The sequence below is a fragment of the Gallus gallus genome, chromosome 15 (genome assembly GCF_016699485.2).
Source record: "Gallus gallus isolate bGalGal1 chromosome 15, bGalGal1.mat.broiler.GRCg7b, whole genome shotgun sequence".
In the NCBI taxonomy this organism is placed as follows: Eukaryota; Metazoa; Chordata; class Aves; order Galliformes; family Phasianidae; genus Gallus; species Gallus gallus.
This window is the reverse complement of record NC_052546.1, coordinates 12456067-12473474: the sequence shown is the minus strand read 5'-3', so window position 1 is coordinate 12473474 and position 17408 is coordinate 12456067. Positions and strand designations below refer to the sequence as shown.

The window sequence follows — 17408 nt, the reverse complement described above, 5'->3', positions numbered from 1 at the left end:
ATACAAAAAGAGAAAACTCAATGCTGTAAGATGCAACAAAGCCAAATCTGGGGTGAGCTTTTCCCCTGCCCCAGCTGACAATCACTGCTTCAGCAAGATCAGACCACTCCGCTACTCAGTGAACAGAGACTGAGGCAGACTCAGCATGCACATGTGAACAGGTCCCTGTAGAAACAAAGTCCTTGGAATGTAGAAACTCCATAAACCTGCTCCTCAGCCCTCAAACACCCCCACATCAGTCCTTGCCAGACACCCTACTGAACTAGGCAAGGAATCCTGGACTTGCTTACATACAATTCTGCAGGGCTCTAACACCTCATCTCTTGCTAATACGTACCCATAGGGTATGAAACCACAACTTCCCCATCAGCACACGAAGGCTGTTGTTAGACACACTGGCTGTCATCCATTGGCTTTCCAAGTTCTTCCCTTCCTAGACAACTTGTTTCTCATACCAGCTTCAGCCCCTACAGCATAGCTGATGCTGTGCTCAGGGGAAACAAGCTAAGCATCTCCCTCTGGCATTACCACCATATCCTTGATGATTTTTCCAGGCTTAGTGCTCTCACAGTTGGTATGAGAGAACCTGCATGGAGCCAGGGGTACTTAGACACTTCACAGCTCTACCTCCAGAGCCAAATTTTCCTGCAGGGCTCAATCCAGTTGCCCTCCCTACTCCTGGCACCACACAGCCCAAGCCTGTTAAGTCGGGTGGACAAACCCTCCTTGCCCCAACCTGCAGGGTGTTTGCACACAGTATGGAAAAAACTCAGTGTCTTTGAAGACAAGTCGTTTGAAGAAGGGGGAGGGAAGAGATTTAGTGAGACAGGACAGGATGAAAAAGTGCCTCCATCTGTGGCTGGCACAATAAGAGGCCACGTGCTGCCACCCAAAAGCCCTTTTGTGAATGAGGTGAGGAGTTTATTGCACATCCCCTCCTTTTCCTTTCCTAGATACAGAGCTCCAGAGGCTGGCAGCAAAGACCATTATCAGCCCTGAGCAGCCTTCCAGGATCTCCTGTGCTTAAAGCCCTTTATCTTGAGGTGAGGGTCTCGGTTACAGGGAGATAAAGCAGCCCCCCCAGCTCCCCCGGACTCCAGCCATCCCCTGTGACCCATGTGCAGAACAGCAGCCCAGGAAGAGGCTTTTCATCAGCTTTTCTCCCCCCTCCCAAAACCTCAGTCCTGAAATAGCTTCCAGTGAAGCAAACCTATATAAAGCCAACCTTCTATTTCTTTTTTTTTTTTTTTTTTTTTAATCTTTTAAGGTTTTAAATATACAGGTGAGATTTAATGTTTACAGTCCCTAGGATGGGGAAAATGAGTTTACCAGTGGAGGGAAGGCTGCGCCCTTGCAGCAGTGGAAAATCACTCAGACAAAGCACACAATGGGGACTGATGCAAGAGGAACAGAGAAGGAAGTACAGAGACCCATAGCCTGCCACTGGCAAGTCAGCTGCCTCCTATTGCTGTGCAAGCCAGTTGCTCAGGTGCTCTTGCACAAGGAGGGTGTCCTTGCAGAACATGTGACTACACGCACTCAGGGGGTTAGGGTTGGCCTACAGAGTAGCTACAGCTCCCAATAGCTGCTGCCAAGATCAAAATGGACTAATAATCTCCTGCCCTTGCCCAGAGCATCAGCTCCAACCCAAATTGGATAGGTGTGCTGTGAGCAGTACCACGCTGTTCACATCTCATCCAAGAGGCAAGGAGTGAGACAGGACTGAGCCCAGCACTTGCGTAGGAACATCAGCAACCACACTGCACACTGCGGTGACCCTAAGAACCATGTAGAGAATGTCATGAGGCCAGTTCTGTACCGAAGTTACAGAATAGCTTAGGTTGGCGTATGGGAACTGCTGAGTCACAGCCTGAACCACTGATTGAGCACCTGGAGAAAAGACCAGGTCAGCCCTGAGAGCACAGGTAAAGGCCATTCAGCTGTGTGACTGAAAGGGGGGGGAGCCTCACTGCACCTCTTTTAGACCTTATTTAAGGGCTGACTGCCACTGGTGAAGGATTGTTGTGGAGTCTTTCTGCAAGCCTAGATCGTCGGTTTGTAACACCTCATTGCACTGGTCCTGCTGTTATTACAGTTGGAAAGGACCTTAAAGCTCATCCAGTTGCAACTGTCCTGCCTGGGGCTGGTTGTCACTCATCAGATCATGCTGCCCAGGGCCCCAACCTGGTCCTGAATGCCTCCACAACATCCCTGGGCAATTTGTTCCAGGGCATCAAAAAGTTCAGCAATGTCAGCATTGCTACTTTACGTGGAAAGGAGCATGGAAACAAAGACAGATTCCTCTGACACAGTTAAAGCTCTTACCAGGTACCAGCCTTTCTTCTCCCTCCTTTTCCAGAGCCTCTACATTCTTTTTCTGAAGGGCTGGGCTGGAGAAGACACCCATTGGAGCCCATTCCAGATACAATGGCACAGAGTGAAACTGCGGAGAGAATACGGGAGAAATGTGAAGAGCAGAAGGTAAGGCCTGAAGAAAGGTCTGATCTCAGCTCTGTTTTCCCCTCAAACATCCTGTGTTGGAAAAGGAAAGGAAAAAAAAAAAAGGAAAGGAAAAAAAAAAAGGAAAGGAAAAAAAAAAGGAAAGGAAAAAAAAGGAAAGGAAAAAAAAAAAGGAAAGGAAAAAAAAGGAAAGGAAAAAAAAGGAAAGGAAAAGGCTATGTAACATCTTTGTTTGGCTCAAGCATCTTTCACTGGAGAGTGAGTCAGTATCCAACCTCATACAGGACAAGTCTATGGAAACCAGAGGACAAGGAACAAGGAACGCCACAGCTAGGAAAGGGCTCCCAAGGAGAGTTCCAGGCTTCAGTACTAACTCCGCTATAGCAAAAGGCATCAGAAACCCTCTCCCAGGCCACAGAGGGTTTGTGGAAACTTCTCACAGCTCCACTCCTCCTTTTTTTTGCTGTTGTTGTTCTTTATTTTGTAAGTTGAGAGTCCTACTCAGCTACTGCAGCACACAGATGCACTGGGCATCTTCCTAAATCTAAGAATGAGTGAATAACAGTGACGTGGACAGCTCACTTCCCTCAAAAAACATCTTTATCTCACATTTTAGCACACATTCTTTTCTGCAGCTTCACAATTAGCTGACATCCTCCAGGCAGTTGCATGCCCCCTGGCTACACTCACCTTGGAGTAGGCCAGCTTGGTGAATGCTTGCTTGGCCTCGATTGGCTCCAGGAACTCCACAATGGCTGTGATGCCTCCAGTTGGGAGCAGCACCCGGCCCAGGCTGCCATGTTTGCCAAAGACAGCCTCCAGCTCTGCTGTACTCGTGGTGGCTGGGAGGTTCTTCACCAGGATCACAGTTTTACTCCGCTCACCAGCAGCCTGACACATTCAGTGGGAGAAGAGGAGAAAGAGGATGTGGGACTTCAGAAAGCAAAAAACAATCTCTTACTAACTGAAGATTTCATTTTAAACACAGTGTGCTCTCTCATGCCATGTCACACCTTTCCAAGATCCAAAAGTGCCAAAAATCTCTTAAGAAAAGGCTTACTGTTGAAAAGATCCACACCCCAGCACAAACCGCATTATACAAATTCTCACACACACAGATTTCAGCTCCAGCTGCATCCTGCTACAGACACAGGACTTGATCTCTGCTACTAACATGCTGTCATGCCGTAGCATGTACTTCAACTATCCCAAGCACCACTTCATTTGCAAGAGTTCAGAACAACTCAAAACCATTTTAATAGTTCAGTCCTGCACAATGCTGAGGATTAATTAAAAATCTTAAAGAGAGCATAGGATGTCAGGACTGGGCAGAAGAAGCAGGTTCACTCTGCAGCCTCATGGCAGGCATCTCACCTGACTGAAGGAATCCAGGCTAACTCCATTTTCAATGAGAAACCGTCGGATTTCCTGGACCAGCTCTGTTTCTCCCAGAGCAACCCTCACTGCCACGCTGTCTTTACTCTCCTGCAGGCAAGAATAACAGTCAACAACATGTTAAGAGTTCAAAACAGAAGCAAAGGGCCTGGTCCAGGAATCTGCTGAGCACTTCTTGTTCCTGCTGCTCTTCGAAGCAACAGGAATTTGACAGATAACTTGGAAGATAAAATGCTCCAGTTCCTCTGAAACTGCTGGGAGTTTTGCTGTTGGAGCTAGAAGACTTCTCAAGGAAAGGAAAGTTTCCAGGAAGAATCATAAATTTTAGTCTGTGAATTCCCATCAACTTTTAGTCATGTACAAATACAATCTTCAGCCACAGAAAAGCATAACTAGGAGGAAAAGAGCAGTGATAGGAGTGTCATTTTGACTTCTAGTTTCAGAGACTGTCACTTACAGACAGGCTACAGGACCACTGATCCTTCAGCCTGTGTGGAGCATATGACTGTGCAGCAGCTTTCACTGTGCAAGATGACCAGGCAGGTGCTGGCCATGAGCAAAGAGGTTGGAAAATGGTCTCCCACCCCATTTTATCAGTAACCCCACTCACATGATCCAGCACTTGGCTTTTGGAAGCATTGTATTTTTGAGCAATGGCATCAGCCACAGCATTTGTCCCCACAAACAACGTATTCCAATTGTGAGAGCTGGAAAGAGAAAGAGACAGGTTCAAGGTCTTGGAGTTTTTTCTTCCACTGACATCTCTCTGTTCAATGGTCCTGGAAAAGAAGAGCTTTCAAGGCCACTGCTTGTAACCAGGATAAGATGGAGGGAAAGAAGGGTAGAACACCCTTAGAGAATGGACAGGATGAGGGAGACATGATTGGTGAGCAAACAAAGGCAGCAGTGCCGGCACCTTAGCTCTTCTTCCCTAGCAGGTCAATGGTCACAGCTATACAGTTATAGCTGGAAGCTGGCTCAGAGGAACATGGTTTTTTTTTCTTTCCATATGGTTTCCTAAGAGCACAAATCCTGTGCAAGCAAAGTTGCATTCCTTGCCCATAACGTCTGAAAATATTGTCAACTTTCAAACCAATCTGTTAGAAATATAACTCCTGCAAGTTTTAGAATACAGGTGGCCAAGTGGATGAGAAAGACAACTGATTTGTAGCCACAAATCTGAAGAGTTACAGCATGCAATCAATTTTTATTAGACACCAGAGAAATTCATACACAAAGCCAATGAAAACTATGTTTCTTTCCATTTATGCTACTTGCTGAACCACTAGAGCTACTTGGAAAGAGGGATCAAGTAGGTAAGAGGTAAAGGAAACAGAAAACCGCATAACAAATTATTTACTGACTTTGGTAATCTCTACAGCCCCTACAAAGATGCATTCTGGCCATCTGGTAATTTGGCAGGTTGTGTTGTCTTACCCTGCTACAAGACACCTCCGTACCTGGCACTGTTGGCTTTGTCCTTGGCCTCCTTCTGCTTTTTGTAGGAGGAAGATTCTTCTGCATCTATATCTTCAATTTTTAACTTTTGATTGTGGAAGGTAAAAGATGCATCATTCTGCCCTAAAAGAAAATATGATGGGATTCAGAATCATAGAACTGCAGCGGTTGGAAGGGATTTCTAGAGATCAGTAAGTTCAACCTCCCTGCTAAAGCAGGTTCCCTATAGTAGGTCACACAGGTAGGTGTCCAGATGGGTATTGAATATCTCCAAAGAGGGAGACTCCACAACCTCTCTGGGCAGCCTGCTCCAGTGCTCTGCCATCCTCACTGTAAAGAAGTTCCTCTGTGTGTGAAAATTCCTATGTTTCAGTTTTTGGCCCTCGCTTCATGTCTTATTACTATACACCATTGAAAAGAGTCTGCCCTCATCTAACTGACACCTGCACTTTAGATATTTATAAACACTGACCTGAAGCTCTGAAATAATTCACAGAAGCTCATGAACTAAGCAAAGGAAAGAAACTTTCAGGCACTTCTCTTAGACAAGTGAACTAGGTGGAAGTAGGTAACCTTCCTTCCCAGAGAAGGCATACTGCAAGTAAGAGTAACCACACAAAGCATGACAAACTCAGACCTCCTTTTTCTACCTCAGACTTTGGTATCTGTGAAACTGTTCAAACCAGACTGCTCTACCAGAGACAGCTGTGTTCCCTGATAGTAAGGGAGAACTGACTCTGTCCCTTAGCAACTAGAGGAATTCTGCTCAGCAACACATAGGAGCAAACACCTGTCCAGTTCACTAATAACTCCCTTTACCAGCTGTAGGCTGATAGCATATGAAACTCAGTCACTGTACCTGGAACACCTGCCCATCCATTTCTGCATAGGCCTTCACTGCATGTTCAGGAATCATGTAGGTGATAAAAGCAAATCCTTTGGGTTTCTTTGTCAGTCTGTCAATAGGGAAATGGATCTCCGAGAGGGGCCCTGCAAAAGAAAAGACCTTTCTGTGAGAGATCACTTACATGGCCACCACACTCCCCAGCAGCACTCTGAACAGGCATCCCCTGATCACAGCCAGGGAAGGAGCCAGAGAGAGAAGAGCAGCTGTGAACACTGCAGGAAGGTGTGTGGTGAGCCATGAGTCTGGGTGAGGAGCCACTAGCTGTACACCAACAAGGAGGGCCCAGCATTAGCACCCTAAGTCCAGGTATATTGTAGCACACATGGCTTTGATTGCTGAATTGGAGATATGAGGAATGAGAGCAGATGCATACACAACACACTCTCGGCTCAGCGGCACAGCATCAGTTTCAATACCAAGCAGCCACATGCTGTGACACCAGGCAGTGAAGACAATTTGAGTTTGTCTATGTCTGAGAGGTGCAAGATGCACAGATTCATACATCTGTTCCCACCCAGCAAACCTCTGCTTGCAAGGAGACGCAGCCCTGCAAGTCCCATTGCTGTCAGCAAGTACATACCATACTTGGAAAAGATCTTCTCCAAGTCCTCCTCAGTGCTAGTAAAAGGAAGATTTCTGACAAAGAGTCTCCCTGATTCAGACAAATCCTCCTCTTCCTCATCATCCCTCTTCATTCGTTGCCAAGGCTGGTCATCAGTTTTTGCTGTAACAGTTTCTTTAGGGGCATTCTCACATCGGGATACCTCAACGTATTGCCCACCTAGTCAACAAACATGCACAGACACATTGGATGCCTCCTGAGGCCATGGGCTATCAATATCAATGTGTTAAGAGTCTATGCTTACAGTAGTGACAAAAGCAATCACAAGTCAAAAGAACCGAGTAGAACTCTGATGAAATAAAAGAATGACAGCTGCAAGAGATTAGCAGAATGTTTGCTAGTCATCTTCAGATTCCTTTCCCTGCAGAGAGCTTCAATCCTTCTGATTCTGTCAACCTCATCGATAGACTTCTAAGCATATATTCCCATCCTCCGTGGGATTTTTTCCAAGTATAAGTAGTTTCACTAAGGACTCGACCAAGATTAGGTTACAAATGCAGGCTTGGAGAATCATTTGTACAAATCCACAGCTTAATTTTTTACAGTATCATTTTTATATCAAGAGCAAGATACACATCGGGCACATGACTAAATAACTAGAGCCAAAGAGCAAAACACATAGGTCAGACACTCTAAGCTGCTCCTGATGGCACTTACGTGACAACTGGTTATCCCACAACAGCTGTGCAGAGGAAACCTCCCCCACCATTTGCCTGGAAGAAACTAATGCAATGGGAGATTCTTTCACTGGGAGCACTTTAACACCTGAGCACTCTGTCACTGACATCAGCTAGAACAAGGAACAAACAGCGCTTACCTATGTATTCTTTTTTCCGTTTCAAGGCCTTCTGCACTTCTGCCTCGCTCTTCAAGTCAACAAAGATGAAACCTTGGAGGAAGCAAAGGTTCAGCTGAGCATCATGCGAGGAAACACAGTCACTAATAGGCTAATTAAGGGTGAATCAGGCTTTTTAAAATATAGATTCCTACAGATAAGGCATTCTGCTCCCATTAAAGTTTCAATCCAGCCTGAAAAAGGCTGTGGCAGATTGGAAGGCTGCCTCTTAATAGCTCATTCTCTACGAATAAACTGAACAAGCCTGATATAATAGCTGAAGTAGGCTTTCCACAGGTGCCTTCAAGAGCAAAGAAATGGTGCATCTGCTTCTAGGCTATGAAATGAAAGCATATAACTAAGTTCCCTGCCAGGTCTAAGGACCTGCACCTTCTGATGGGTACTTCCAGTAATCACAGCATGCCAGGAGAGCACCTTGGCTAAAGGTAGATCTGCAGCAGCAGCTTTTCCCAGAGGAAGGGGCCTTTCCTTGGCACAGTTTGGGAAGTTTAGGAAAGCTTCAAAGACAAACCAAAGAAAAGGCTCCCGCTACTGTAATGCTGCTGCATTACCCTAAGGGAGTACAGCCAACATTACTCTGCCCACAGCATCCTATGGCCAGCAACTAGGGCAGGTGAGCTGCAAAGTCACAGAAAGGTCTGTAAGAATCGGGACACAGGCCAGTAATGTAGAACTACAGATGGAAAGAACAATGGTGTGACTGAGAGGTCATTTGACTCATAGCGCCAACCCTCTTCTACATATATACATTACCTGTACTTTTCCCCTGGGTATTTTTTCCCATTCGGATTGCCAATGGCTTCAGAGGTGAGAAGAATTCTCGAATCTTTTGCTGCAGGAAGAATGAGAATTGCTTCTTTTTCTTAAATAAGCACTATAAAAACACCACGTGTAATATATGTAGGTCACTCCAAAAGTAATACCTCCTATTTATTTCCATGAAAGCTACAATAGATACAAAGAACACCTTTATATTATCTGATAGAGCCAGCTCTCAGCTACAGAATACTATTTTCCAACATAATCACCACCATTAGCTCTGTATTTTCACCAGCAATGAACAGGAGCCTGGATGCTGTGCTCGTAAAAATCTGCACTAGAGGAGGTAACCCAGAGTCACTGTCGCCACTGCTGAAACGAACCACTCACCCCTCACTGTGCTCACATCCACTGTTTGGTTTCCATCAGTGCTCAGCAATTGTTAACAGATGTCAACGAGTATGATTTTTTTCATAAGGAGGAACTCAATTCCTCATCTTTGCTTCATATGCACTTCCATGTCAGATACCATTTTGTCAGTTCCTCTCTGCTGCCATCTGTTGCACAGCAACAAAATGTAAAGGAATATCGGGGGGAAGAGTAAACTCCTACTGCCATACCAACATCCACCTCTGATGTCATGGGCCAACATTTAAAAAAAAATAGGATGCATTATTTTTGGAGCAGTATTCGCACATTATTTCTGCACAAAGCCAGATAAAAAGCTTCCCCAGCTGCGCATACAATCCTCAGCACAGTTCAACCAAGTGAAGACAGGCCTTTTGCAAAGACCTTGCTGAGTTACAAGCTGGGAATTCTCAGCCCAGGAACGAAGCTTACCTCAGTGACATTCAAAGGGGCACCACGTAGTTTCACTGTGTGTGGTGTGCTTGCTTCTGCTGAACTGACTTGGTTCTTCTGCTGCACAGAAGACAGGAAAAAAAGAAGCTGACTGAAAAACCGTAGAAGTCATGGCACAACTAGGTGATTTTGAGTTACAAGCAGGAGGCTGAAGAGTGGAGGAAGAAAAACAATTGCATCAGCCTGGAAAGGAGGACCTAGATAAGGGTGCAAGGTTTGACTGGGATGACCAAACCCAGATGCTAAAAACAAGCTCTGCAAAAGTATTCCCTGCATTCCTTCCATACATAAGAAGAGAGAAAAGACTATGAAAGGGGCACCAATACTACCTCTTAGGAAGTCCTGCTTTCCAGAAAGGGGGAATTTAACTAGCACTGAGAGGAGATCTGACAAACTTCTTTTTTAAATGGATACCATCCAGTAAGCCAAAAATGCTGGTACCTATGGATCTCACAGACTTCAAGCTTTCAATTACATCCCTGGAGTGACCAACAAACACATACTATCCCACGAAGCTGCTGCTTTAAGCATGATAAAAGTGTAATTCAGTTCTACCTCTAGCGTGGATCCCTTTTTCTTCTCCGCTGGTGTCTCTTGCTCTGCTTCTTGGGGTTTTGACTTCCTCCTTTTTTTTGTGTGGGTGTCAATATTTTCTGTAATGCCTGAATCCTCCTCATTCTTGCTTTCCTCTTCCACTTCCTCATAGTCTGTTTCTTCCTCTGTACTGGATGAAGAGTAGGAGGAGGAATCCTTCACTACTTTAGATTTGAGGTAATCCATATCCGAGAGATCTTCTCTCGTAGCTGCTTTCTTCTCCTGTTGCTTCTTTGCTGTCAGAAAGGAGAGACCAAAGAAGTTTTGTGCACAGATGCTGCTGCTCTCTCCCTAGCCAAGTTAAAGCTGAGAACAGGCACAATCACTATGACCTTCTTCTACTCTACACTTTCCGCCTAAAGAGAAGTCTAGAAAACAGAAGAGCAATTTTAAATCAGCACTTCTACACTAACACGCCTGGACTCCTGCTTTCTTTCTTCTAAGCAACAATTCATGTATAAAAGAAATTGGAAAGGACTGCCCTGTTACTCTCCCAGGCTTTGAATTAATGACCCAGGAGAAAGCACAAATGCCATCCCCTTAATACCAGAGCGTTTCCCACATTTCTCTGTATTTGGGAAGCCATCTGCACTTCTACAGTGCACACAGTGAGTTATGTGCTGGGGAAAGTACCATTCTGATTACACCCTCTGTTTCTAAGCAGGACACTGAATCAAGTCCCATCAGCATGCCTGCTCTCACATTCACCAAGACAAAGCCAAGCAAAGGCTGATAGTCCATTTTGGTACCTTTGGTTTCCTTCTCATCTTCAGAGGATTCTCTCCCATCCTTCTCCTCCTCACTCAGATCCTCAGACTCATCTGAATCGAAGTTCAGATAATCAGCCACTGGCTTTGATTTTTCTTTCTTGGGCTCCTCTGCCAAAGCATCATTAGCCCAAGTGGCCACCTGAGACCGTTTCTGGTGAACCACCAAGAATTCCTGAAATGTTTTATCTTCTTCCAGCTGTTCAAAAACAAACCAAGCAAAAAAACAAACAAACAAACAAAAACATGAAGACAGACAAAAGTGAAGTAGAAATGCGTTAAAATTCAAAGATATCTCATTTCAAGTACCATAAAAGAAAAACCAGTTCATAAAGAGCAGTCCACTTTACACTCTCAAGGTTAGCACTTAGTCACTAACATCTTCTCAGTCTCTCAGCTGTACTCCTTCTTGTACTTAATGTTTAGAAAACACTTTAAAGGAGACAAGAAAATATTAAAGAAGGAAAAGTGTGCAAACTAAAAACGATACAACTTGCACGTGACAGAACTGTTGAAAGACCTGTCCTGGATAGAGTGCTTATTCATGGAGAAGTACTTAATGATTAAAAAAAAGATAAGAATTAATATACGTGTACACACACACACACACTCCTATATATATGTATCAGTTCTCAGTGTTGAGATTGTTAAAATCATTATTTGTTACAGTGGAACTGGATTGCTATGGAGTTCTTTAAATCATACATCTTGCTGAATTTATAATGGTGAAAGCAGTACAGAAAAGTGCAATTCAACTCTAGCTTTTAATACAACTTCTCTACAATGTAGGCATTGGAACTGAAACTCTACTCACCTCCTTTAAGTTTTCTGATGGATTTTTCTTCTTTTTATCCTAGGAAGAGAAGCCATTTTTAGAAAGCCTTACTAGAAGCAGAGCCAGTAACACTTCTCAGGTAACCTAACGATAGAGGTTAAATAGGTAAATTTCCTTAGGCAGAAAATGCCAGAATCAGGACTCCAACATCAGCTGTCCCCTTTTCCACACGCCAGGCTACCGTTGTCTCTGCCAAGTCACTGACACATGTCAGATCTTCATGAAAAAAAGCAAGACTTACTTTCTTTGTGCTTGCAGGAGCTGCAATTGTCATAGGTTTCTCAGGCTGTTTTTCCAAGGCAGGGACTTTCTGAGAGTGCTTACTCCAAGCTTTTGGCTTTGAAGGGTCACCAAAAGACTTGCATAACTCGACCTGAGAAGAAAAAAAATCAAGTTTTTAATTAAACTCATCTTCAACAGTCTTACTCTGAAACTGCAGGATGCGTCTTAATCAAGAATCTTTCTTATAACCTGGACAGAATGGAGGGCGTAGGCTAAGGACTCGATACAAATGATCCTTCTAGAAGTATACAGCTTCATACTTACTCAAAATGGGAGTTTGTTATGCTCAATTACAGAGACTCAAATAAGCTCTCCTGCTTATCATGAATGAAAATTTCTGTCTAGTACAGTAAGACAAATCACTTTAAATGAACGAAAAAATAAACTCAAGTTCAAAAGTTCAGATTATTACAGCTCAAAACCTGACATTTGCTCCAACCAATACTGAAATCACTGCTAGTGCACAGAAGACAGCCCATTTGTATCAAGTACCTGCCTGAGACAGCAGCAATGAGCCTTGGCATCAGGCTTTGCTGTTTTCATAGAATTGTATCATAGAATGGCCTGGGTTGAAAGAGATCATATAGTTTCAATCCCCCTGCCATGGGCGGGGTTGCCAGCTGCTAGACCAGGCCGCCCAGAGTCACATTCAGCCTGGCCTTGAGTGCCTACAGGGATGGAGTTTTGCTGTGAAGGACTCAGCCTTCAGACTTTTTTGGCCCCTAGTTGTTCATCTGTAAGACTCTCAAATCCCCCAGTGACTAAGTTACTTAAGAATCAAAAGAAGGTATTTTTACATATCAACTCACAGTGACTCTGGAGGTGTCTATGAAACTTCTGTTGAAATGGTTCAGTGCTGCTTGAGCTTCATCTTCAGACTTGTAGCCAATGAAGCCAAACTTCCGGAACTTGCCATCCTTGGTGAACTTCAAGCAACAATCAGTCAGTGTGCCAAAGGCTGCAAACAGCTTCCGAAAGCGATCTTCCTTCATCTGGAGAAGGGAAGGAGAAAAGGAAGGCAGATCAGCAACGTAACTATAGAGATGTTTTACAGATAAGTCTAAAGCAAAGCATTTACTAACACAAAGGACTTCTGAAGAAATTGCATCATGTTGTGGCAAGGCTGATAAGAAACACATGTCAGCTATGAAAGTTTGTCCTCTTCCCCATGAATTCCTTACATGTATGCTTCCGTGCATACAAGACCTCCAAAGCTAAAGGCTGCACCCAGGTGCTGGGATGCCCTCAGTGGAGCATCCAGCCCACCCACAAGCAGCTTTCAGTATCCCCAAGGGGGTAGATGTGTCAGAACAGCACCATTTACACCTGCTCCTGCCTCCCTGGGAAGAAGGGAAGGATAAGGAGCCACAAACTACCCCTTCTCCTCCACTCTAGAAGCTGCTGGATGTGTCCTGGGGACAGAGGCATGGGCTGGGAAGCAGCTGCGGGGTACCTCTTGACTGTCCCACAGAACTCAAAGCATACCTCATGCAGAGCGCTCCATCCCCAGGGCAGCTCTTTGCTGCTCCACAAGACCCCAGGGCACCTCCACAACCCATAAGCACCAACGGCCCTGCGCCAAGACCTTTCCTTGCTCCTCCATCGAGAAGCCCCTCCTCCCAGTGAGCCAAGAACCATCTCTCTCGGAAACCGCCCGCTCCCCCAGGACCTCCACCTACTCTTCGCCCCGTGGGGCCTCCCGGTGAGGCACCTCTCCTCCCCCAGCCCTCTCTCATCGCAGCAGCCATCAGTCTCATCTCTCTCCCTGAGCCCCGAACGTTGCCATACAAAGGCCGCAGACAGACTTACCCCGTTGGGGAGGTTCTTCACGATAAGCCGAGACATGTCGGCAACAGAGAGCAGCCCCACTGAACACGGCACTAGGCCCAACCAGGCTCAGAGCCCCGCACGCCGCCCCTGGGCGCCGCCATCTTCCCGCTGCATCACGTGAGCACGGAGAGGCAGCGCGCAGGCGCGGTGAGGCGGGGCCCGGCGACGGGCCGCAGGAAGGCTCATACCAACGGGCCTTAGCAACGGGGCGGAACAGGAAAGTGGGGCTGTTCCCCTCGGAGCAGCCCCTCTCGCTTCCAACGGCATGGCTCAGGTCTGCCTCGTGCAGAGGGCTTCGTCTGCAAGAGGAGGCTCAACTCCTGCGCAGCTCCGGCCCTGCCCGCAGGAAGAAGTGCAGGTGGTGGTGGTGCTGGGCTTGCTTCTGGGCCCGGTGCTGCCCTGCTTCCCCATCCCCTGAACCCAGGTAGGGTATGGCAGAAGAGCCCTGCTGCAGAGGGAATCTGAGGCCCTGCTGCATCCCACCAGGACTAGAGAGCAGGTGTGTAGCTGGGGAGTTCAGCATAAGCCCGCAGTGAGCAGGAAGGGAAACACCTGCATTTCCAGGGAAGAAGAACTGGAGGGATGGACAGGCTTAGCACACAGGAGAAAGGAGAGAGCAGGATGCTTCAGGATGGCTGTCTGCTGCTCTGCTCTAAGGGAAAGCATGCAGCATGAAGCCTTCCTCCCGCAGCCTGGGAGGAGATGTGCCTGCTCCTGTCGCCCTTCTCCTCGCAGTGGTCTGCACAAGATGTCAGCACAGGGCCTGCTCCTCCTGCCCTCTGCTGCTGTCCTTGCCAGGCTGTCAGCCTGTCACTGGAACAAAGGCTGGCACTGACAGGGCCCCATGCACCGTCACTGACACATCCAGACCATGCCCTTGTCACTCCTGTCCTTACTGGGATGTCTGTCCCCCTCTCCCCCCTCCCCATCTCCTCCTCACCTGCTGCTTGTGGCCGCTGGTGTGCACAGCTTCAGCACGCTGTGCCCACGGCAGTTCTGTCCTTGTCCTCCTAAGCAGGCACTGCTGGGACAGAACAGCCACTGGGCAGAGGCCAGCTGATTTGTGCCATGCGGGACCTCTTCTGCCCCAGCCTCATCTGGAGCGGCAGTTTCTCCCTAGCAGCTCCTGCAATAGGGGTTGCTCTTTCCCAGCACCCTTCTACTGTGTCTGTGTCCCCTCCGATGGGGCTCATACCACAAAGAGCCAGCTCCCAGTGACATCAGAGACATGTCCTCCACACAGCTGAGCTCTGGGCTGCCTCAGTACCCATGAGCAGACATGGCTTTTGCCAGAACCACAGAAATGTACATCTTTGCTAACCCTCCTTCTTTAGCAATAATGTATTTTAGCTTCCCGGATGCAATGATCTAGCTACAGAAGCACAAGATTTAAAAATACTGACTTCATAGTTGATTTCCTTTGCTCATTTTACTCCCAGGAATGCCTCTGGATCCAGTTTTTATGTTTGCAAGTGTGAGAGCTACAACAACTTTTATTTTTGAAGGTTTTTTGCTCTGGCAAACCCTGGGACTTCTGGAGTATCAGAAATAGGTGGCTGTATCAGCGAGGAAAGATCCTGCCAAGCAAGCTCCAAGGCAGGCATATTTCTGAGAAGTAAACCTCACCCAGCCCCAATCAGGTGAGAGGGAACCTGAGGCCCTAGCTTGAGAAGGCTCAAAGAAAGCTTTGGAAAGCAGCTCATAGTGCTTGAACATCTGTCCTGAAGACCATCTTTAGCCCTTTTGCTGCTGGCACATGGTGTGGGTAGGGAACAGACTGGGTGTTGCATAGCACTGGGTACAGGTCAAACAGCCCAACCCCCAAACTGCACCAGAGCAGCCTCAGAAACAGACTGAATGCATCTTGTTTTTTGGTCTTTTCTCCATGGGAACACATCCCAGATGATCCCATGCACATGGGGAATTGCATTCAGTCAAATTCAGGAGGTCACCCAGTGGGCAATGCACCCAGCAAAGGTGATGCGCCATCAACCTACAGCGTGGGTGTCTGCAGATAGAGCAGGGCTGCTCTCCTGTCCCTGCCAATAGATCTGTGTAGGGCTGTCAGGCTAGTGGCAGGGTCCAGGCACTGCCTGTCCCCTCACCCCCTCCTCCAAGGTCCCCCAGTGCCTGGCAGGGGGTGACTAGTGCTCCCTCCAAACCCACCGCCAACAGCAGAAGACGCGGTCCCTGCATGGTTCCAGCCGAGCTGTCAAAATGTGTTTGGCGAACGGCTCATCAGCAGGACGGACAGGGGCTTGCACAGCACCAAAGAGCAGGGGTCACCTTGCTGTAAAACACTGCTATGGGCTGCCCGCAGCCAAGAAGCTGAACTTTGGGAAGCAGGGCTGGAGGAGAGAAAGGAAGAAACTGCTGCTGCAGGTCCTGTCCATGCCTGGGTACAAGAAGGGGTCAGATGCGAAGCCTACGACAGTTTTGGAGAGATTCGTCTTTTGTCATGTGTCCAAAAGGGCACCAGAGGTTAGCCCCAGGTCACCCACAGCTTGCCCACCCTGCCTACTGCCAGTTCTGCCTGAGAAGGACAAGCACAGCTGCGGGCAGCCCTTCATGCCTGTCTGAGCAGGAGCACTTCGTCCACAGCTAGTGCAGGGCAGGTGAGGACTGCTGGAGCCAGGGTCACCCTCTCTGAACCAACAACAGGATGCTACTAGGAATTCTAGGGTCCCTGATCCTGTGCAGGAGTGCTGAGCATGCCTGCAGCCCTGGAGGGCAACAGGTAATGGAGGTGCTCAGCTTCCCTGGCAGTGTTCCACTCCCTCCCTTTCCTTCTAGATGTGGGTAATGAGCAGAATTCAGCCTCAGGCTGTTCCTACAGTGGGCTGTGAGCTGGCCAAGGACCTTTTTCACCTAATTTAATTAACCCACAGGTACTAGCAAGGACAAAGATGAGCATGACCCAGCAACAATCACCAGTTCCTTTAGCTGCATGGACACTCTGCACATGCAGAGAACGTTTCAGGAGCAGCTCTGCTGGAAATGCTGCCCTAAGTTTGAATTTTGCTGCAGTCAGCTCCAGCCTGCAGGAGACTTTGATCTTTCAGAGCAGAGATGGCTGGACCCACCTCATATGAGCGAATTGTCCTACCTGACCCTACAGGAAGAACATCAAGATCTTGGAAGTGTGGTACCCAATGAATCCATCTCCCTCGTACTGCACAAGGAGATGGAGCCCATGGGAAGAGCAGAACATGCTGCCTTGCTGAAGGGCTTCACCTAGAGTAGACAGATCCTCTGCTGCATGGAAAGGATGTTTTCCTGCTTGCTGATTGCTGCAGCATCACCATGGGCAGAATTCACCTTTCATCCAGATAAATCATCACCTGGGCTTGCCTGCTTCATGGTCTGTAAATGTGTCCTGTGGTCCTGGTCTCTGCACTTCCTGTCTGCAACTTTGGAGCGGAGTGTGTCTTTCCAGAGCCTGAAAGCTAAACTGTATTGCTGAGTAACAAGCAGACAGGTGAGAGGATGGATAAGGACAGGAGAGCTTGTACTGAGCTTAGAGGAGCCCCTGGCACCAACCAGGATTGCCATGGGGCATTCAGACATAGAGATGCAGACATACAGGACTCCAGCAACGTATCAACAAAGCAGAGGTCAACTTATGGTCCTCCAGAGAGACTGTAGGGACCTTGGCATTGTGTAAACAAACTTCTGGGATCAGCTTTAAGGTGAGGATCACTTGGCATCTCTCCTGACCCCACCAAGGCATGGGAAATGTTGGCTGCATCCTGCTGGCCATGCAGCTGTGCCTGATCCAAGCA

At 47.3% G+C, this 17408-nt stretch overlaps 1 protein-coding gene and 1 long non-coding RNA gene across 2 annotated transcripts in view; one reads left to right on the top strand and one right to left on the bottom strand.

Annotated features, from left to right (window-relative positions):
• The window catches only part of RBM19 (RNA binding motif protein 19), a 47959-nt gene extending 34202 nt beyond the window's left edge, over positions 1–13757 (bottom strand). The window contains 17 exon segments of the mRNA NM_001039268.2: positions 2326–2443; positions 3151–3351; positions 3835–3945; positions 4466–4562; positions 5316–5399; positions 5402–5436; positions 6173–6303; positions 6801–7001; positions 7660–7731; positions 8452–8530; positions 9298–9375; positions 9874–10148; positions 10662–10878; positions 11494–11532; positions 11756–11887; positions 12606–12788; positions 13606–13757. Of these exon segments, the coding sequence (NP_001034357.2) occupies positions 2326–2443; positions 3151–3351; positions 3835–3945; positions 4466–4562; positions 5316–5399; positions 5402–5436; positions 6173–6303; positions 6801–7001; positions 7660–7731; positions 8452–8530; positions 9298–9375; positions 9874–10148; positions 10662–10878; positions 11494–11532; positions 11756–11887; positions 12606–12788; positions 13606–13641 (2089 nt within the window). The 5' untranslated portion in view covers positions 13642–13757.
• A 53-nt stretch (positions 13758–13810) lies between these two features.
• Positions 13811–16983, top strand: LOC107054670. Its single transcript, XR_001469174.3, has 2 exons — positions 13811–15266; positions 16515–16983. It is a non-coding gene; the product is annotated as an uncharacterized LOC107054670 (long non-coding RNA).
• The last annotated feature ends 425 nt before the right edge of the window (positions 16984–17408 follow it).